At 43.8% G+C, this 22,931-nt stretch overlaps 1 protein-coding gene across 1 annotated transcript in view; it reads right to left on the bottom strand.

The window, feature by feature from the left end:
• Positions 1-9,736: 9,736 nt before the first annotated feature.
• TINAG (tubulointerstitial nephritis antigen) overlaps positions 9,737-22,931 on the bottom strand; it is a 56,981-nt gene continuing 43,786 nt past the window's right edge. The window contains exons 10-11 of the mRNA XM_030489835.1: positions 11,005-11,050; positions 9,737-9,954 (exon numbers count right to left, since the gene is read on the bottom strand). Of these exons, the coding sequence (XP_030345695.1) occupies positions 9,844-9,954; positions 11,005-11,050 (157 nt within the window). The 3' untranslated portion in view covers positions 9,737-9,843. The remainder of the gene's footprint in view (positions 9,955-11,004; positions 11,051-22,931) is intronic.

Raw genomic sequence — 22,931 nt, forward strand, 5'->3', positions numbered from 1 at the left:
ATAATAAAAATGAGTGGTATCACGTGGTAATTCTAGTGGATGAAGGACTGCATGACCTTATCAGGCAGAATTTCTGGATTCCTTATTCTAGGCACTATTTTGTGCCTTTTAGAAAGTAAAGGCTCTCTTTAAGAGAAATGAAATATTGATTTTTAGGTTCTAGCTAGACTCCATTAAGAAGCTCTTTTAAGTCACATTGTGTCTGCGAAGAGTGGAGTTTTATGACTATAAATCAGTTTTCTGATACCCATAAGTGGGCTTTTCACCCAGACATAATTCACCCGACTCCTCTGTGCATCAATAGAACTTGACTTGCAGCTTTCTTAAGCACTTTCAAAAAAACCTTACCTGGATGTCTGGTATTGAATGTATCAATCATGACTAAGTTATACTATAGACAGCCCATTTGTTTCTGAATACAGCAGCAATAGAAACAGCATTGTGAAAAAAAAAGACAGTCGATAACTCACAGCGCATTTCTCTGTGTGTTGAAAGCAGAAGTTTTGAAAGTATCTTCGAATAAAGAACAAACTTCTGACCAATGTGGTACATGGTTTGGAATGCCTCTGGCTCTGTTAGCTCTGTCTACACTGCCAGATGCATCAACCCTCAAACTCCAAAAAGTGCTTTAACATAATGGACCTGGAGCCTGGGTTGCTGCAAAACACATGAAATATGGGGCCAGCACTTAGATCTCAAAGGGGCACTCCAGCCACTGCCATGCCATCTTTGCTCCAGCCCTGAGCAAAGGCAGTTCTTCATTCTACTCTGGGTGAACGTCAGCCCTGGAAAGCAAATTAACAGAAAGAAACTGCTGATTCCTGGCTTATCTCACTCTTTGAATGGTCAAAAGTTTTACTGCACCTCTGGAAATTCTATCCAGTTACCTAATTCTGGGAGGATGGGAGTGGATTACAGGTGGGCAGGTCAGCCCAGGAGAGGAAGACCAATACCCGGAGAATCCTACTTCACTTAAAGAAGGGGAAAACAAGGACCACACTGGGATAGAATTTATTTCAGAAGGGAAGATTTCTTTGAAGATATTTTAACAGACAACATATAAGGGTCTTCAGGTTTTCTCCATGGGAAAAAGTGGTAGTCTTTACAATATTTTTAACCTGCTACCAGTAAGAAACATACTCTTATACAGAGGTCATAGACCTTATACAGAGGTCATAGATTTCTTACATACAAATAACCACTGATTAGCAAAACTGAAAGGTTAAGCAGACACTAAAGGACATTTGTTCAGTGAAGGGTCAAGAAAAGTTTTATTTTTCAGCAATTACAATTTGACATTACTTGTGCCATGCTGTTATAGCTGTACTGTACTTTCTTAGGAATTGTATCATAATTGAAAAAGAAATGCTACATACATATGGAAATTTGCTACATCTTCCTAGACTGGAAAGCAAATATTAAGGCAAATAAATGATTTTCTCCCTCCCCACCCGCATAAACAAAGGAATTAACTTCCTTTATTGTATAAACACACACATCTTTACAGCATTCCCCTGGAGATAGCTTCCACGTGTGGATGTACACAGGCCTATAGAGATTGTTACACCTGGTTCTGATAGCATTTGACCCCTCTGAATAAAGACAAGTACTACCACTCAGACTGACACTGCTCTAAGGCCATATATTAATATCAATCCCATGGACAATACAACTGAATCCCTTCGGAACAATGTGAGCACTGGGAAGAACGGAGCAAAAGTGGGACTCAAAGAAAGAGGGAGACTTTCAAAGTAAACAAAACGAATGCAGCTAAGTCTGCATTCAGACCATCAGCCTCATTAAAACCTAGGTAGAGAACAATCTTTGTGCTCACTAAGTATGCCAACATTGCTCCTCTGGGTTTTTGTATGCATTTGCAGAGAGAGAAAGAAGCTGGTGAATAAAACAAACCAGTGCACATCTCTCTCATTACAACACCACAGGAGGCAGATCTTTGTATTCAAGAACATACATGGACAAAGAATTATTTCTTTCCCCTTTCCCTCCTTTTCTCCTCCTGTGTTAGAGCATCACCACTGACACTGAAGAGAGTGATGTTTTTGCAGAGCAGTCCCTGTGGTAGGAAAAGATAAAGTTCTTGGCCTCTGGATAAATATTAATTCATGTATAATGAGCTTAGTTTTGTTTTTTTTTTTTAAGATATTACAGGAAGAAATGATTATACAGTCCCATCTTGTGTAGTTAGTTTTCTCAGCAACGCAAATTCACCTGCTCTCTGCAGATACCTTCATGGTCTTTAGATTAACTGAGCAACCTGCCTTTAGAATGAAAATTTTATTCTCTTTCCTGAGATTTATGCAGTTCTGCTCAACCTTTCTGCCTGAATTACCTGTCATTGGGATTTAGCATTCCTTCAAAACACCCCAAGACCCAAGACAGTGCTTTGGAGAAAAAGTTCTCACCATGTTTATCCAGACACACAGGTCCATGCATCCACAGATGCACACATGTACTGCAGCTATTGTCATGCCAACTAGTGTGATCCCAGCACACACATCCCAAACAGCCTCTAACTTTCCCTGGAGCCTAACTTATGTATGTGAAAACTCAGGGTATCTATCTCACACAGAGGAAATTGTAAGTATCCTTAAAAGCCATACATGCACAACATTGTCCTGGGTCATCAATCTATCTGAATTATCCAAGCATCTTGCCTTCCTAGCATCATCTGGACTTTCAGGCTTAAGCCAAAGGCTTTTCTTAGCATCTTTATCCGAGTGTGCCTAGTTTTCTCAAGATTTCATCTTCCAATGACCAATAGTTTCTTTCTTAAGGTGAGCCCCTGCTGGAAAAAAGCCTCTGCTGTTGGAGCTATATACTCAGTGAATAGAGTACCTCAGTGAGGACTGAGCAGGTATTGCTATGTATAGAAGAGAAGCTGGCAGAGACCCAGGCTGAAAGAAGATGGAACAGAATCAGACTGATAGGTGATATCAAAACTGTTGTTATGCCCGTTTATATTCTTTCCCTTTCTGCTATTGCCACTTGAGTGGTCTGTCCATTGAGAAAATTCAGTACCCAGGAATTATATTAAATTTCTTGTACTTATGCTCTCCTGAAGTAAATTTCAGCAGCCTTTTTGAAACCCCATGGAAATTTATGGGACCACAATATTTCACAGATGGCTTGCATGCAATCTTATTTAAATACCAACGTCACTGTCCCAAGCATCAGCATGTCAGTAATAACAAAGGTAATGCAGAAACGCAAACACATTAAGAGAGAACACACCATGAGAAGGCAGAAAAGCATCAGAACAGTGAATGAAAATCTGCATTAAAACTAGCAAATTAATGAAATGCCATCTGTTCATCCCGGCTTCATTCAAAAGCAGAAGGTTTCCTGTTTACTGGAATAATTAATTCTTCAGGGTTTGAAAAAATTAGTGATTGGTTGCATTTTTTCCCCTGTATGAAGCCTTTTTTCTGTGATGAATCATTATGCAATGGTTTACCTTGAAAATGGCACTAGAGCAGCCTCCCCCATGGTGCTCTAGTATTTTTGTCTGTAGTAGCGTTGTATGAAACTTAGCAGGATCTATTCACTAGACATCAAACATGCTTTATTTAAACAAAAATAATAATAACCTTGATGCTCTCCAGTGCAGCTGTGTTAATCTTCTGTCACAGTTCATTTGACATGTTCATGTTTGGACAACAAGGCAATCAGAGTGAGATGGGGTGAGTTCCAAGCCAGGCTGGGTAGAGTAGAACCATTACAAGATGATGTGTAATAAAGCTTCCAATAGAAACATACTCTTGCTTTGGGCTTTCTCAGAGCTTGGCCTAGACTTGCTAAAAAATCTGTAAGTAAGTATTTCTAAGAATAACTTGTAATAATTTTTGGTTTAGAGTGAGCTGAAACCCAGAAAAAAAAAAAAAAATAAAGACTTGCTGAGTCTTGTTTCCAAGACAAAAGTACAATTAGTTTTTGTTTTCAGACCTGGTGGAAAATAGGAAGAATTATTAAACCACTTTTTGCCTTCTCTAATTCTGCCCTTTTTGCCTTTCTCCTAATGTCAAAGCTTTCACAAGCGTCAGCAATTTGGCTTCTATTGAGGTCACATGCTTTTAATACAATTTTCTGCGGGCTGTGGATCATGTCAGCTAGGAGCACAGGGTGAAAAAAGAAGATATATGCTGGTTCTAACCCCTTGATTGCCCAGTTTCCCTGCTTGCAAGCTTCTTGATGAGCAGAAGCCCTATTGGGTAATTTATGCTATTTCAGTGAACAGTATTACTGTTACATACAAAAGCCATATTGCCAGTGAATTTGGACCACTCTCTGAGTTCTTCACACTATGACAGTACAGCACACTGAGGCTAAATATTTGTCTTTAACACATAAGTTTTCTAGAAATTTTCTAAAATATTGTGCTGTATATCATGATTTGATATGTGTAATGCTCTAAATCGGTGCTTTTATTCTGGTTTTGCTGCAGAGAAAAGGAAAAGAGGATAGCATTCAGAGTTTTGCAATGGAAACGTGGTTGTGCTTAGATCAAATCAGTAGTTTAAATTCATGAGTTCCTATCTATGTGTTTCTGTGGCTGTCACTGTTTGCACAGCTGAGTGAAACCTCCAGATAACTCTAAAACATTTCGTACACAGCCTGAGGCGGTCCATGGCTTCAAATGCCCCAAAAACTTTAAAGCACTGAGGATTTCAATAGTAAGGAGAATCTAACCAACTGCCTCAGGCTTCTCACCTGCCTTCTCTGGGTACAGCTTTGCATGGTGCTGCTCCATGATGAAGATTTCCAGGCACAGCAATAAAGTGTTATAGATGAAGTAATAACATTCACAGATGTAAGTAATACAGTATGTGTATTTGACAGCTACACTGTTATAAATAAAAGCAAAAATCGATTTCTTTCATTACATTCATTCTGCTTTTAATATTCCCTAAAAACAAGTTGCTGTTATATGAAACAGAGGTTCTTGCTATGCAGCCCTCGCTCACTGAGCTCCACCAACCTCCTTGGCTCTGAGTGACTGCTGAACAACACATGGGACCACGAGTTAAAGACCAAGAAAATTCCAGCAGCTGGGAGTCCCCACATTGAATGTGTCTGCAAATAAACATAATAACTGGATATAGGTATATCTTGGCTGAAGGGACATAAGAGTGCTTCAGAATAAACCAATGGTACTCATAATCTGCTGTTAACTCAGGCAAAGACACATTCTCCATCCTGCTAAAAGCTTAATTGTTGCAGTGAGTGCCAAGATGTAAGCCAGTTGTTCATACAGGAAACAGCTACCAAATGGTAGGTACAGCATTAGTGTCCAGCTGCAACTCCTGTCATGTCTCTAGTAAAACATTAAGCTGAAAAGATTTACAAGCAAATCTCCCTCCATCTGTGATTCGTAGAAGTGTAGCTCCTTTTCTTGCTTGCTCTCAGCCTAGCAACTTTCCTTGATCCTTGGAACTACAGAAGAGTAGTCCCCTTGTCATTCCTCTCAGAGCTTGTCTCAGAGCTTGCTCCAGATGCAAGTTCCTTATTTCCCTTGGATTTCCCTTTCTGCTTGCATTCCCCTAGAACATGTCATTTATTGTACTAAGCTACACATAGAGCTGTGCAGTTTTGAGACCCGGCACTGGCTGCCAGCTTAAAACCCAGAAGCCTCCCTACGCTCAGCATGCCCAGGGGAAGCTCTTCCTAGAGGGACCTCACTCTGGACATTCAGGACAAAAAAGCCACACAAAAAAACCCTTTTTTTTACCTAACCACAGCTTCCTAAGGGAAAGGAATAGGCAGTAACCAGCAGACAGGCAAAACTCAAACCACATATTACATCTGCTAATTAAAGGCAGGGTAGAAGCGACATAGTGCTGGCACGAGAGCTCCTCAGTTCTCCGAAGATGGCATTCAAGAGGATGTCCATATGCCCTACTTCTCCTATAATTTGAAGCATTTAAATACCACACTGGTAAAACCTTTCCCTTTTCTCCAACCTCATTTTGCAGCCTGGCTGCCTTTAGCTTTTTGTTCTCAAACAATTGTGTTTATTAGGTGAGATGTTCAAACACCCCTCTTCTCAATTAATTTTAGCAGGAATACACACATGCTGGGCTTTAATGCTATTGTATTGCTGTGTGAAAGCATTTTCATCATGCGTGATTATGAAATAGTAACATGAAATTAAAATCCCTGCTATGGCAAGTGTCATCAATTTTTCAGACTTCTTAATGATGATGAGCAGACTTGGGAGCTGGGGAAACCTGGCCTTGCCAAGTTGTGTGCACTGATTGCTAGTGAGGTAGGGAAAGACTTTTCTGTGCCTCTCAGCCCCCCAGAATCCCTGACTGGATCCAGGTGTAGAGGCAGCTCCTCGTGACTCATCTGTCCACTCATGACTCAGACCCCTCAGCAGAGCAATTGCCTTCAAGAATTCATTGCTTGCACCCCTATGCAAACAAAATGATTCACCTGTAGAATAATAACAAGCTTGATAGCGTTTTCCATTAAATAGGAAGCCAATCTTCAGGGCATGATTTGCTATCATTTAACAAATGGACAATCTTTCTGTAAAAATAGGATGGAAAAAACAGGGATAACAATAGTGTGAAAAAAGGCTGAGTTTCTTTATTGGCTTGTTAGCTGTTTTAATTTTAAAATTAATTTCCACTTAAAGCCATCTTGAAGGGCACTAACAGAGTTCATCTATTAGATACTGTCAGTAACATTTAGGATCTGATTGTGGGAAAGCACTGAAGGATGACCAATATAAATTGCAAAAGGAGCCTCTTCTGCTCAGTTAATATTGGGAAGATTCAAACTCTCCCAAAGTTCATAGGTATTTCTGTTCAGATTTCTAGCTGAAACTGTTTCTAAATATGCAGGAATTTAGACAGGGAGTTTTTCATTGGTTATGAATACTATCAGGTACTAGGTCCCAAGACATACACTCTTCCAGCTATTGTAATACCCAGTTTTAAAGTTTTGTGGTTAGACTGACAACTAATCAAAACTTCATATAGCATGCTGTTAACAAGAAATACAGTAATGTGTAATCTGAGTGGGGATTTATTTTTTTGTTTGTCATAAAAATGTTACCTTCCTGTTTTTATGGTAAAGGAAATTTACACTGTGTCACAAACACAAAGGCCATTCCTGCATTGCCTTCCCTTCCTAGCACCACTCCTTTCTCCAGTTCCCACAAACCGTTACACATACCAATGATTTAAAGCTGATGAACTCTCTATTGAATTAACCTAAGCCACATATTGTTCTTTCCTATTCATACAGGAAAAAGCTTCAGGCTAGATGACACTTGTAGTCCAATCTAGCAGACGTAATTGAACATTAGTGATGGAGAGGCCAAAAAAAGGAAGAGAAATGAGAGAGGTGGCATCTTAATGAAGAACAAGTTTCCTCATACTCTCACCAAACAATGGACTAGAAGATCTCAAAGCTCTTCTGACATTTACAATCTGTCTCCTGGTGGTCTGCATAAGACAGAGCCACTGGTGGCTCGTAGGCCCTGCCATCTCTTGATCACTCTAAGTGAGAGGACCTGCACTAGCAGGAAACCTTTTATTGCGCTCTGAATAGCAGCAGAATAGCTGCCTCAACAAGGTTGTTTTCAAAAAGCAAATCAGCTTCCAGGTACAGACACTTTTGTCTGCCTGCTAAGTTCTGGGCACTGTCGCACTTCCAGAGACAGCAGCTTTATGAAACCAAGGGAATATGGAGAATGTGGTGCACACATACACCACTCAGATCACCAAAGGCCCACCTCAGAAGGTGGGTAGAGCAGTATTGCTTTTCAAGTCATCATATTGTTTTGGCATGGTTGGATTTGTTTCACTTGCTTTGCTCAAGCCAAGATGATCCTTTGATGAGGTAAAAGTTAGATTAGCAGATTAGTTTTGAGCTTTCTCATCACTGAAGAAAATTAATGTGGCGACCCAGATCCTAGAAAGATCTCACAAGCAAATCTGGAGTAGCCACAACCACTGATAAAAGAGATACAGCTGTGTGAACCAACTTGAAGTTGAATTGAACAAAAAACCCTAGAGTTGGCCAAATATGTTTTTACAGTGTCATTCATTTCAGAACTAAATTCTACTCTTTTGAAGTCTTGATGTTTATAGAATCGATGCATGACAACAGTTTGGGAAGCAGCTGTGTAGATGGCTCAGTATGTTTTCTTCTAAATCACTGGTTTAGCACACTAAATCTAGAAAAGCTTCTTATTCTCTCAGAGCACTCAGCTCTGCTAAAATTGCTTGTGTTACAATTTGCTATGAATTTCAAGTGATAAAGGTTTTTACATTCAAATTCAACTTATTATGTGACACTGGAGGCCACGGAAGAGCTTGTTGTGCAGCAGTATGATACTAACATCTTAATAATAGCTCTTTCAGTAGTGATGCAACATAAATTGTGATCCAAGTTTAATTTAAGAGTCGTTATTTCGGGAGGAAGGACATCGGATGTATACCACTACCATGAAAAGTTCTTGAAAGAAAAGCTATTGCTCCTTCGTTAATGACATTAGAAGTCAAGTTCTTAATTTTCTAGAAAGAATGAAGCATAGACCATTAAAAACCGTGAAGGTGTCACTGGAAATTCATGGCAGCTTTTTCTCCCCACCTATTTAATGTGCTAGGGTTGTTTCATAGACAATTTTATGACTGATGATTCCTGTGGGCATTTGGCCTCTGGGTTAATTGAAACCAAAAGGGGTAGAAAGTAGTTAATTTCTTCTTATATTGATAGTTGCGATATATGTATTTTAATGAACAAATAAGTAAAACAGTCCTTACATCTGTCAAGACTTGTAGAAATGCTCATAGGATTGGATACATGACAGTAGGCTTTTTCTTCAGACAGAAACAGCTATGGGAGCATTAGGAGCGAAAGAGGCTCTGGGTGTCCTGCCTGCACTAATGATCCTGCTGGCCAACACCAGGAACTATGACTGGACTACAGATATGTCAGTGGAGACAAACAACAGTACATCTTTTCAATGTCTATCCACTGGAATCAAGACTTTTGGGAATGGTGACACATGCCTGTTCGCAGGTTAAACAGTGACTGAAAGGCAAGCAGTTCAGGTATTAGTCTAGTCTAGACTTAATTGAGGAGAAATTACTTTTTCTTCTTTATTTTCCTTTAAGTAAACAAATCTCTAAAATTGTACATTTTTAATTGTGGCTGTGGGAATAGTAATATGCTGTTTCATTGCAAGTAATTTTTGTATTACTCTAAATGCATCAACTTTGTGGAATCTACTACTAAAAAATTAATTTCCAGGAAAAAATAATGATACATAGATACAACTTATCTAAGCTAGGATAGGAAATAATTGTTTTGCAATGGCATTAAAACTCAGATTTCTTTGGATTTTTTTTATCCAGTGTGACCATGAGTTGTCTGAGCCAATTGTGCAAAAGAGCGCATAATATTTCTAAAGTGATTTGTGACCAGAGTATGTATTGTAAGAAGATTAATATTAACAATGTAACTCCATGTATTTTAGGCACTGTTCAATCAACCATTAGTAATACAACAAAATAGTGGTGAAAAGCAAATAACAGAGGAGGGAATTTCCTGAAAGACACCAGGTTTTCAGTAGTCCTGGATACAACTTGCTATTAGCATAAAGAAGTGTTTGTACCAGGTGAGATCTGAGAGTGTTGCCATAGTTGCAGTCTGTTCCAGTCAGAAAGCCCTAATGAGCCCTAGCAGAAAGAAAGGTAACTTACAGAGAAGACATTTTTCTTTCTCTAGAAAGACTCAATATACAATAATGGAAAGAAGAGACACATAAGCAGAGTATGGTACAATATAACTAGAGTGGAAGACTATGGGCTATCCCAAAGTAGCTAAAATCAGCTTCTCAACATCACACTCATTTCGTCCACGTAGAATCCTAAAATAACCATTTTCTCCCCAAGATTTTCCCCACGAATTTGCAGCAACCTAAAGAAAAATAAAGAGGAAAAAATAATTTAATTTTAAAGTAGTATTTAAAAATGCAGGTGTAAAATGCAGAATGAATCTCCTGTTAGTTTCCTTTTTAAAAAACAGAGTTTCTCAGATTTTGTGTGCTGAGAATCAGAATGCATCTTTTTCTGATTTCTAATCATTTGTTCCTTTTTGCTTTGATCAAAATTTCAGTTCTGAAACCAGGGTTAATAAAAATGGAATACTATTTCTACAAGGCAGCTACATAAAGTGAAGCAAAAATCATTTGGTAATTTAACTGTTGGCTGGAGAAAGTGGTCATTGAAACAATGGTCAAAATTCCAATTACAACTAATCTGTTAAAGAGAGACCCAAGACATGAAAAATCTGACTTTTAATAAATTATGTTCCATTCAGGTAGCTATTGACATACTGAGCAATTTAGTTTCTAATGAAGCCAGTAAAAGTTTTGCCCTACATGTCAGTGAAACTACCTACTATAAGCCCTGCCATCAACTCCAAATTACCTCTATTAAACACAGGAATAATGAGATGAGCTGTTCATTGCAAGCAAAGTAATAAAATCTAACTTACTCTAAATCTCTGAAATTGATGGGGTTTTTTTTTCTGATACATGAATCGCATTTGCCAATGCTGTTTAGATAGATAGTTTGTCTTTTCCAAACCTTTTAACAAGTAATACATTACTTTTATTAAGTCTCATTTGCAGGCATCAAAAAGAACCAAGTCTTCATGGGAAATCTGAATAACATTTGAGAGTTTGAATAAAATTTAAAACAGAAAAGACAGTATACGAAAAAACCACAGATATAGGTAGGACATCAAATGAAACAGGCTTTGAAATTGAGGTAGATGATGCTATAGTTCAAAGGTCAACATTATAAAAGCTGACAGAAAGGGAATAAAATTATGCAGGAAACTTGAGGGTGAAGGAAAAAAATAGATGCAGAGAGAATGAATGAAAGAAAGAAGTTATTTTTAGATAATCTGTGTTGTAGTGATTGTTTCTTTCTCTTCAAAACCCAGCACTCAGGATTCACTTACCCAGAACTTCTGTTTCTGTCCATTTTTGTCAGTTAATGCTCCCCACCTGTTACAACAGATGGTATGAGTGAAACCTTTCCTGCATATGTTCACATTTTGAAGCTTTAAACAAGCAACTAGAAAATAAAAGCTTGTCTTAGTATCAGAACAAAGCGTGACCGATAGACATCTCCATGTTTAAATAACAAACTCTGATGATGAAAATGAAGATAAGTATCCTGTTAGCCACAAGCCAAATCACCATTAGGGACTACAAAAACTTAATGCAAGCGTAGTTTAGGTTTGTCATTGCAAAAAACTTTTTTCACTGACAGGCTCTCTCCTCTGGAGAGCTTGCCAGATGAACTGAACTGCACAAGACTACTAAAATTAATGTGAACACATTTCTTCAATTCAACTGAAGATGCCTCAGAACATTTTTGTTAAAGATTTCATCCAAGACCTTTAAAAAAGTAGCTGGTGATTTGGGACTGAAAATGCTCCCAGTTTTTCTCAGCTCAAATTAAACTGCTGACAAACTAATCTGTTTTATGGCACAGTGTGGGGGATGACTTGTAAACTTACTTGATATTTCTTCAACATCTTTGAGGACATGCTAAATGTTGTGGCAACATCCATGAAAACAGAAGAGATTGTCCCCACCTGCTAGGTGATAGGACTTTCATAATTGTGTATTGTGGCTGAACTGCACAGTGCTCTGAGTTGTTAACCTCACTTCGTGTATAGGGCAGAAGTTCCAAACCAATTGTCTGTATGTAGTTCAATGAGCAAAAGCTGCACTGCACTTCTTAGGTAGCTAGGTATATATGGTATGTCTACCAACCGCTCAGAGCTCTTTCTTATTTTCCATTTCTATAATGAATGTTAGTCAAGCTGCTATTTGTAGGTCATGATGCTTTGGTGCCTATAAAAAGGCACAAATAAACAGAAAACCAAGGATGTGAATGTCCTGGGTTCAGCTATAACAGTCATTTTTCTCCTGCTTAGTAGCTGGTGCAGTGCTGTGTTTTTTAACTTTCAGCCTGGGAACAACGCTGATAACACCGATGTTTTTAGTTGTTGCTAAGTAATGTTTATTCCAACCAAGGACTTTCTCAGTCTCATGCTTTGCCAGGGAGGAGGGGAAGCCGGGAGGAAGCAGAGACAGGACACCTGACCCAAACTAGCCAAAGGGGTATTCCATACCACAGCACGTCATGCCCAGTATATAAACCGGGGGGAGTTACCCGGAAGGGCCAGATCACTGCTCGGGTCGGGCTGGGTATCGGTCGGCGGGTGGTGAGCAATTGTATCCTCTCCCCTTGTTATTTCACTAATTGTTATTATCATTGGTGGTAGCAGTAGTGGTTTTGTATTATACCTTAGTTGCGGGACTGCTCTTATCTCAACCCGTGGGAGTTACATTCTTCCCATTCTCCTCCCCATCCCTCCGGGAGCGGGGGGAGGAAAAAGGTGGGGGGGGGGAGTGAGCGAGCGGCTGTGTGGTTCTGAGTTACCGGCTGGGCTCAAACCACGACAGTTCTTTTTGGCGCCCAACGTGGGGCACGAAGGGTTGAGATAACAACAGATCTGACCAGAGTGTGTTTAATCATATTTGTGATAAGCATTCATTGCTGCTACTCGTCACTCGTCACAATGGTGATTATTTGGCTCTCAGACTTGTTGCGCTTGATCTCAGAATTTCAGCATGTTGTACCTTACTTACAGCCACTATTTACTGTTTTAGTGTTTATCGGCTGGGGGGCCTGGGCTAAGGTTCTTGTTTCACTGTACTTCATGGTAATGACTTGTAATACAATAGACTCATTGATCATGAAACTGGTCTGGTTTGTGCTTCCAGCGTGGCCATCACCACTATACATTGGGAGGTATATAATGAAATATTTTAGCAATTGCATATCTTTTTTTTTCTCCTCGGGGGGTAAACTTATGAAGGAAACATTCTCTTTCACCCCCCGTTCCCCCACCAGCCTATTTGCAACAGCAATTGAGAGTTCTGAAGGTTTTAGATGGCCTTTGAGTACCCTTGAAACCTGCCTGCTGATTGTGCTGCGGATCAGCATGTTGGCAAACATACGGAGTGTGTTTTACCCACGGCCATCCCGTCGTAGGAACATCCTATTTCGTTTAATCTCAAAAATTCAGCAGTATCAGGTTCGAATCTGGTCTAGAGTTAGACGACGATATAGGAGGACCACCAGGAGATTTTCCCTGAGGCTGGACAGTTATGAGTGGCAGGGTGTGTGGGATAGTATGGGCAAGTACCTAGGCCAGTGGGCCCCTCCAGTGCTTTGGAACTTCACCACTGAACAAGTGCAACATCCGGAAAAACTAGTAAAACACTTAAACAAGGTGTGCTGTCGTCCTGGTTATACCAGAGAGGGACAAATCTTGGCAACGTGCTGGGGCTTGGCCTATGCCTACAGAGCCCTGCTCAACACTATCCAGCACCTTCAAAGGGAAAAAAAATGTCTCTGGATCTGATGGCAAAGCAACAGACAAAGCAGCTATGCCAACTACAAGCAGAGCAGCTACTCAGACCCTGACCACAACAGACAACACAGCTACTCCAAGTACAGCAGCTACATCAACCCCAGTGACAAGCACAACAGCTACTCAAACCCTGACCACAACAGACAACGCAACTACTCCAACTTCAAATACAGCAGTTACACCAACCCCAGTGACAAGCACAACAGCTACTCAAACCCCGACAGCAACAGACAATGTGGCTACTCCAAGCACCGCAGCCACACCAACCCCAGTGACAAGCACAGTAGCTACTCAAACCCCGACAGCAACAGACAATATAGCTACTCCAAGCACCGCAGCTACACCAACCCCAGTGACAAGCACAGTAGCTACTCAAACCCCGACAGCAACAGACAATATGGCTACTCCAAGCGCCGCAGCTACACCAACCCCAGTGACATGCACAGTAGCTATTCAAACCCCGACAGCAACAGACAATGCAGCTGTTGGTGTTACTCAACTCCCAAGCACAACAGCTGCACCAACCCCAGCAATAGACATTGCAACCACTCCAATCCTAGTGGCAGACACTGCAGCCACTCCAACCACAGTGACAAACACTGCAGCTAAACCAAATGTCCAGTTTGTGACAATGTCTGTTGCCCCTGTAAGCAAAAGCAAACGAAAGGCACAAAGAGCAACCCGCGAAGCGAAGAAAGATGAAGACCCAGTGCCATTACTATATACAACAGCACCTGAACAAGAGTCACTACTACGTGGGTCAGAGGAAGAGGAAGAAGAAGAAGAGGTCACTTCTCGACCCCGGACCTCAACCGAACTACTGAATATGCGAAAAGATTTCACCCGTCTTCCAGGGGAGCACATTGTCACCTGGTTGCTCCGGTGCTGGGACAATGGGGCCGACAGTCACGAACTAGAAGGTAGGGAAGCCAAGCAGCTGGGATCACTTGCTAAGGAAGGAGGAATTGACAAAGCGATTGCAAGAGAGAAGCGAGCCCTCAGTCTTTGGAGGCGGCTCCTGGCAGCTGTGAAGGAAAGGTTTCCCTACAAAGACGATATTATGAATCGCTCAGCCAACTGGACCACGATAGAGAAAGGCATCCAGTCCCTGAGGGAATCAGCCATTATAGAGATGATCTATCGTAGGCCGGATTCCAGGAACACATCCGTAGATCCAGATGAAGTCGAATGTACACGACCCATGTGGCGGAAACTTACACGGAGTGCGCCATCATCATATGCCCACACATTGGCATCAATGACCTGGAATGACGGAATATCACCAACAGTGGATTGCCTGATTCGTCAACTCCGAGAGTTTGAAGACAATCTCACCCCTTCCATCATTTCAGCTGTGGAAAAACTGTCCCAGGAGTTCAAACAATTGAGAGACGATTTATCCGATCTATCCAGCTCCCCACGCGTACCAACCCATGTCTCAGCTATTAACAGAAGGCGCCCTACTGCTCGAGAAAGAAAATATAGGAGGTACACGCCACGGGCCACCCTGTGGTTTTACCTGCGGGATCATGGAGAAGACATGAGAAAGTGGGATGGAAAACCTACTTCAGCTCTGGAGCAACGGGTGCGTGAACTGAAGAGGAGAACAATGGTCAAGGATGATCCTCCCAGGAAAGCTGCTGCTCCAGTCTCTGGCGAGCAGTTTCCCAGATGGAGCGAAAGAGCTGATTTTACTCCAGCTCCTGTGATAAGGAATACTAATCCCTTTCTACAAGACAGAAGTGGAGAATTTTGTGATCACTATTAGAGGGGCCCTGCCTCCAGCCAGGTGGAGGAGAGGGATAATCGGGTTTACTGGACTGTGTGGATCAGATGGCCTGGCACATCAGTCCCACAGAAGTATAAGGCTCTAGTAGATACCGGTGCACAGTGTACTCTGATGCCATCAAGGTATCAAGGGGTGAAACCCATTTCTATTTCTGGAGTGACAGGAGGATCCCAAGCGTTAACTATGCTGGAAGCTGAAATCAGCCTGACTGGGAGGAAGTGGCAAAAGCACCCCATTGTAACTGGTCCAGGGGCTCCATGCATCCGTGGCATAGACTATCTCAGGAGAGGGTATTTCAAAGACCCAAAAGGGTATAGATGGGCTTTTGGTATCGCTGCCTTGGAGACAGAGGAAATTAAGCAGCTGTCCACCTTACCCGGTCTCTCAGAGGATCCTTCTGTTGTGGGGTTGCTGAAGGTTGAAGAACAACAAGTGCCAATTGCGACCACAACAGTGCACCGGCGGCAATATCGCACCAACCGAGACTCCTTGATTCCCATCCATAAGCTGATCCGCAGACTGGAGAGCCAAGGAGTGATCAGCAGGACCCGCTCACCCTTTAATAGCCCCATATGGCCAGTGCAAAAGTCTAATGGAGAGTGGAGATTAACAGTAGACTATCGTGGCCTGAACGAAGTCACACCACCATTGAGTGCTGCCGTACCGGACATGTTAGAACTTCAATATGAACTGGAGTCAAAGGCAGCCAAGTGGTATGCCACAATTGACATTGCCAATGCATTTTTCTCAATCCCTTTGGCAGCAGAATGCAGGCCACAGTTTGCTTTCACTTGGAGGGGCGTCCAGTACACTTGGAACCGACTGCCCCAGGGGTGGAAACACAGCCCTACCATCTGCCATGGATTGATCCAGACTGCACTGGAACAGGGGCAAGCTCCAGAACACCTGCAATACATTGATGACATCATCGTGTGGGGTGATACAGCGGAAGAAGTTTTTGAGAAAGGGAGGAAGATAATCCAAATCCTGCTGAAGGCCGGTTTTGCCATAAAACGGAATAAGGTCAAGGGACCTGCACAGGAGATTCAATTTTTGGGAATAAAATGGCAAGATGGACGCCGCCAGATCCCCACAGACGTGATCAACAAGATAACAGCAATGTCTCCACCAACTAACAAGAAAGAAACACAAGCTTTCTTAGGTGCTATGGGGTTCTGGAGAATGCACATCCCAAATTACAGTTTGATTGTAAGCCCTCTCTATCATGTTACCCGGAAGAAGAATGATTTCAAATGGGGCCCTGAGCAAAAACAAGCCTTTGAACAAGTTAAACGAGAAATAGTCCATGCAGTAGCCCTTGGACCAGTCCGGGCCGGGCCAGATGTGAAAAATGTGCTCTATACCACAGCTGGGGAGAATGGTCCTACCTGGAGCCTCTGGCAGAAAGCTCCAGGGGAGACTCGAGGTCGACCCCTTGGCTTTTGGAGTCGGGGATATAAAGGATCCGAGGCCAGCTACACTCCCACTGAAAAAGAGATGATACTGGCAGCCTATGAAGGGGTTCGAGCTGCCTCAGAAGTGATTGGAACTGAAGCGCAGCTCCTCCTGGCACCCCGGTTACCTGTGCTGGGCTGGATGTTCAAAGGCAGGGTCTCCTCTACACATCATGCAACTGATGCTACATGGAGTAAGTGGGCCGCACTAATTACACAACGCGCTCGAATAGGAAATCCCAGTCGTCCAGGAATTCTAGAAGTCATGGACTGGCCAGAGGGCAAAGATTTTGGGATGTCACCAGAAGAGGAGGTGACGCGTGCTGAAGAGGCCCCACCATATAATGAACTGTCAGAGAGTGAAAAGCAATATGCCTTGTTTACTGATGGGTCCTGCCGTATTGTGGGAAAGCATCGGAGATGGAAGGCAGCTGTGTGGAGTCCCCTGCGACAAGTTGCAGAAACTGCTGAGGAAGAGGGTGAATCGAGTCAATTTGCAGAGGTGAAAGCCATCCAGCTGGCCTTGGACATTGCTGAACGAGAAAAATGGCCAGTACTTTATCTCTATACTGACTCATGGATGGTGGCAAATGCCCTGTGGGGGTGGTTGCAGCAATGGAAGCAGAGCAACTGGCAACGCAGAAGTAAACCCATCTGGGCTGCTGCATTGTGGCAAGATATCGCTGCTCGGGTGCAGAACCTGGTGGTGAAGGTACGCCACGTAGATGCTCATGTACCCAAGAGTCGGGCCACTGAGGAACACCAGAATAACCAGCAAGTGGATAAAGCTGCTAAGATTAAAGTGGCTCAGATGGACTTGGATTGGCAACATAAGGGTGAATTATTTTTAGCCCGGTGGGCCCATGACACCTCAAGGCAGAGATGCAACATATAGATGGGCTCGTGATCGAGGGGTGGACTTAACGATGGACACTATTGCCCAGGTTATTCACGAATGTGAAACATGTGCTGCAATTAAGCAAGCCAAGCGGTTAAAGCCTCTCTGGTATGGAGGACGATGGCTGAAGTACAAATATGGGGAGGCCTGGCAGATTGACTATATCACACTCCCACCAACCCGCCAGGGCAAGCGCTATGTGCTTACCATGGTGGAAGCAACCACTGGCTGCTTGGAAACATACGCTGTGTCCCATGCCACTGCCCGGAACACTATCCTGGGCCTTGAGAAACAAGTCTTGTGGCGACACGGCACCCCAGAGAGAATTGAGTCAGACAATGGGACTCATTTCCGGAACAACCTCATAGACACTTGGGCCAAAGAGCATGGCATTGAGTGGGTATATCACATCCCCTACCATGCACCAGCCTCTGGGAAAATCGAACGGTACAATGGGCTGTTAAAAACTACACTGAGAGCAATGGGTGGTGGGACTTTCAAACACTGGGATACACATTTACCAAAAGCCACCTGGTTGGTCAACACGAGGGCATCTACCAACAGGGCTGGCCCAGCCCAATCAGAACTTTTACGTACTGTAGAGGGGGATAAAGTTCCTGTGGTGCACAGAAAGAATTTGTTGGGGAAGACAGTCTGGGTTATTCCTGCTTCAGGTAAAGGCAAACCCACTCGTGGGGTTGCTTTTGCTCAGGGACCTGGATATACTTGGTGGGTAATGTGGGAAGATGGGGAAGTCCGATGTGTACCTCAAGGGGATTTGATTTTGGGGGAAAACAGCCAATGAACTCAACTGTACGCTGTTGCCTGCTCGATAACACTTTTATAGCCCACCAGCTAGATATCTTCAGGTCACCAGCCATTGACCCTGACTTCCCTCCGATCATCACCTCAACAAAGAATGAATTCTGAGGAAACCAGACGAGCTCAGCAGTGACCAGATGAGTTTGGCGGTATCATCAGCAGGCAACAACCCAACACTACGTACCGTCCCTCCTGCCCTGAAAGACTATTACAAGAGATGGAGCCTGACATCATGGACTGGATGAGTTCAGCAATTTTACAGGGATTGGTCCATGGACTAGGGAATGATATCTTTGTGTGTGGGTGTGGGTGTATATATATGTGTATATATGGGACAGGGGTGATGGTGTGCTGAGAGATGTGGGATCTGAGCATGACGTGAATGGTATGGAATAAGGGGTGGATACTGTCCTGGGTTCAGCTATAACAGTCATTTTTCTCCTTCTTAGTAGCTGGTGCAGTGCTGTGTTTTTTAACTTTCAGCCTGGGAACAACGCTGATAACACCGATGTTTTTAGTTGTTGCTAAGTAATGTTTACTCCGACCAAGGACTTTCTCAGTCTCATGCTTTGCCAGGGAGGAGGGGAAGCCGGGAGGAAGCAGAGACAGGACACCTGACCCAAACTAGCCAAAGGGGTATTCCATACCACAGCACGTCATGCCCAGTATATAAACCGGGGGGAGTTACCCGGAAGGGCCAGATCACTGCTCGGGTCGGGCTGGGTACCGGCCGGCGGGTGGTGAGCAATTGTATCCTCTCCCCTTGTTATTTCACTAATCGTTATTATCATTGGTGGTAGCAGTAGTGGTTTTGTATTATACTGTCCTGGGTTCAGCTATAGCAGTCATTTTTCTCCTGCTTAGTAGCTGGTGCAGTGCTGTGTTTTTTAACTTTCAGCCTGGGAACAACGCTGATAACACCGATGTTTTTAGTTGTTGCTAAGTAATGTTTATTCCAACCAAGGACTTTCTCAGTCTCATGCTTTGCCAGGGAGGAGGGGAAGCCGGGAGGAAGCAGAGACAGGACACCTGACCCAAACTAGCCAAAGGGGTATTCCATACCATGGCACGTCATGCCCAGTATATAAACCGGGGGGAGTTACCCGGAAGGCCCAGATCACTGCTCGGGTCGGGCTGGGTATCGGTCGGCGGGTGGTGAGCAATTGTATCCTCTCCCCTTGTTATTTCACTAATCGTTATTATCATTGGTGGTAGCAGTAGTGGTTCTGTGTTATACCTTAGTTGCGGGACTGCTCTTATCTCAACCCGTGGGAGTTACATTCTTCCCATTCTCCTCCCCATCCCTCCGGGAGTCGGGGGAGGAAGAAGGTTGGGGGGGGGGGGAGTGAGCGAGCGGCTGTGTGGTTCTGAGTTACCGGCTGGGCTCAAACCACGACAGTTCTTTTTGGCGCCCAACATGGGGCACGAAAGGTTGAGATAACGACAGATCTGACCAGAGTGTGTTTAATCATATTTGTGATAAGCATTCATTGTTACTACTCGTCACAATGGTGATTATTTGGCTCTCAGACGTGTTGCGCTTGATCTCAGAGTTTCAGCATGTTGTACCTTACTTACAGCCACTATTTGCTGTTTTAGCGTTTATCGGCTGGGGGGCCTGGGCTAAGGTTCTTGTTTCACTGTACTTCATGGTAATGACTTGTAATACAATAGACTCATTGATCATGAAACTGGTCTGGTTTGTGCTTCCAGCGTGGCCATCACCACTATACATTGGGAGGTATATAATGAAATATTTTAGCAATTGCATATCTTTTTTTTTCTCCTCGGGGGGTAAACTTACGAAGGAAGCATTCTCTTTCACCCCCCGTTCCCCCACCAGCCTATTTGCAACAGCAATTGAGAGTTCTGAAGGTTTTAGATGGCCTTTGAGTACCCTTGAAACCTGCCTGCTGATTGTGCTGGGGATCAGCATGTTGGCAAACATACGGAGTGTGTTTTACCCACGGCCATCCCGTCGTAGGAACATCCTATTTCGTTTAATGTCAAAAATTCAGCAGTATCAGGTTCGAATCTGGTCTAGGGTTAGACGGCGATATAGGAGGACCACCAGGAGATTTTCCCTGAGGCTGGACAGTTATGAGTGGCAGGGTGTGTGGGATAGTATGGGCAAGTATCTAGGCCAGTGGGCCCCTCCAGTGCTTTGGAACTTCACCACTGAACAAGTACAACAGCTACTCAAACCCCGACAGCAACAGACAATGTGGCTACTCCAAGCACCGCAGCCACACCAACCCCAGTGACAAGCACAGTAGCTACTCAAACCCCGACAGCAACAGACAATATAGCTACTCCAAGCACCACAGCTACACCAACCCCAGTGACATGCACAGTAGCTATTCAAACCCCGACAGCAACAGACAATATGGCTACTCCAAGCACTGCAGCTACACCAATCCCAGTGACAAGCACAGTAGCTACTCAAACCCCGACAGCAACAGATAATGCAGCTGTTGGTGTTACTCAACTCCCAAGCACAACAGCTGCACCAACCCCAGCAATAGACATTGCAACCACTCCAATCCTAGTGGCAGACACTGCAGCCACTCCAACCACAGTGACAAACACTGCAGCTAAACCAAATGTCCAGTTTGTGACAATGTCTGTTGCCCCTGTAAGCAAAAGCAAACGAAAGGCACAAAGAGCAACCCGCGAAGCGAAGAAAGATGAAGACCCAGTGCCATTACTATATACAACAGCACCTGAACAAGAGTCACTACTACGTGGGTCAGAGGAAGAGGAAGAAGAAGAAGAGGTCACTTCTCGACCCCGGACCTCAACCGAACTACGGAATATGCGAAAAGATTTCACCCGTCTTCCAGGGGAGCACATTGTCACCTGGTTGCTCCGGTGCTGGGACAATGGGGCCGACGGTCATGAACTAGAAGGTAGGGAAGCCAAGCAGCTGGGATCACTTGCTAAGGAAGGAGGAATTGACAAAGCGATTGCAAGAGAGAAGCGAGCCCTCAGTCTTTGGAGGCGGCTCCTGGCAGTTGTGAAGGAAAGGTTTCCCTACAAAGACGATATTACGAATCGCTCAGCCAACTGGACCACGATAGAGAAAGGCATCCAGTCCCTGAGGGAATCAGCCATTATAGAGATGATCTATCGTAGGCCGGATTCCAGGAACACATCCGTAGACCCAGATGAAGTCGAATGTACACGACCCATGTGGCGGAAACTTACACGGAGTGCGCCATCATCATATGCCCACACATTGGCATCAATGACCTGGAATGACGGAGTATCACCAACAGTGGATTTCCTGATTCGTCAACTCCGAGAGTTCGAAGACAATCTCACCCCTTCCATCATTTCAGCTGTGGAAAAACTGTCCCAGGAGTTCAAACAATTGAGAGACGATTTATCCGATCTATCCAGCTCTCCACGCGTACCAACCCATGTCTCAGCTATTAACAGAAGGCGCCCTACTGCTCGAGAAAGAAAATATACGAGGTACACGCCACGGGCCACCCTATGGTTTTACCTGCGGGATCATGGAGAAGACATGAGAAAGTGGGATGGAAAACCTACTTCAGCTCTGGAGCAACGGGTGCGTGAACTGAAGAGGAGAACAATGGTCAAGGATGATCCTCCCAGGAAAGCTGCTGCTCCAGTCTCTGGCGAGCAGTTTCCCAGATGGAGCGAAAGAGCTGATTTTACTCCAGCTCCTGTGATAAGGAATACTAATCCCTTTCTACAAGACAGAAGAGGAGAATTTTGTGATCACTATTAGAGGGGCCCTGCCTCCAGCCAGGTGGAGGAGAGGGATAATCGGGTTTACTGGACTGTGTGGATCAGATGGCCTGGCACATCAGTCCCACAGAAGTATAAGGCTCTAGTAGATACCGGTGCACAGTGTACTCTGATGCCATCAAGGTATCAAGGGGTGAAACCCATTTCTATTTCTGGAGTGACAGGAGGATCCCAAGCGTTAACTATGCTGGAAGCTGAAATCAGCCTGACTGGGAGGAAGTGGCAAAAGCACCCCATTGTAACTGGTCCAGGGGCTCCATGCATCCTTGGCATAGACTATCTCAGGAGAGGGTATTTCAAAGACCCAAAAGGGTATAGATGGGCTTTTGGTATCGCTGCCTTGGAGACAGAGGAAATTAAGCAGCTGTCCATCTTACCCGGTCTCTCAGAGGATCCTTCTGTTGTGGGGTTGCTGAAGGTCGAAGAACAACAAGTGCCAATTGCGACCACAACAGTGCACCGGCGGCAATATCGCACCAACCGAGACTCCTTGATTCCCATCCATAAGCTGATCCGCAGACTGGAGAGCCAAGGAGTGATCAGCAGGACCCGCTCACCCTTTAATAGCCCCATATGGCCAGTGCAAAAGTCTAATGGAGAGTGGAGATTAACAGTAGACTATCGTGGCCTGAACGAAGTCACACCACCATTGAGTGCTGCCGTACCGGACATGTTAGAACTTCAGTATGAACTG

Source organism: Strigops habroptila, chromosome 6 (assembly GCF_004027225.2).
Source record: "Strigops habroptila isolate Jane chromosome 6, bStrHab1.2.pri, whole genome shotgun sequence".
Taxonomy (NCBI): Eukaryota; Metazoa; Chordata; class Aves; order Psittaciformes; family Psittacidae; genus Strigops; species Strigops habroptila.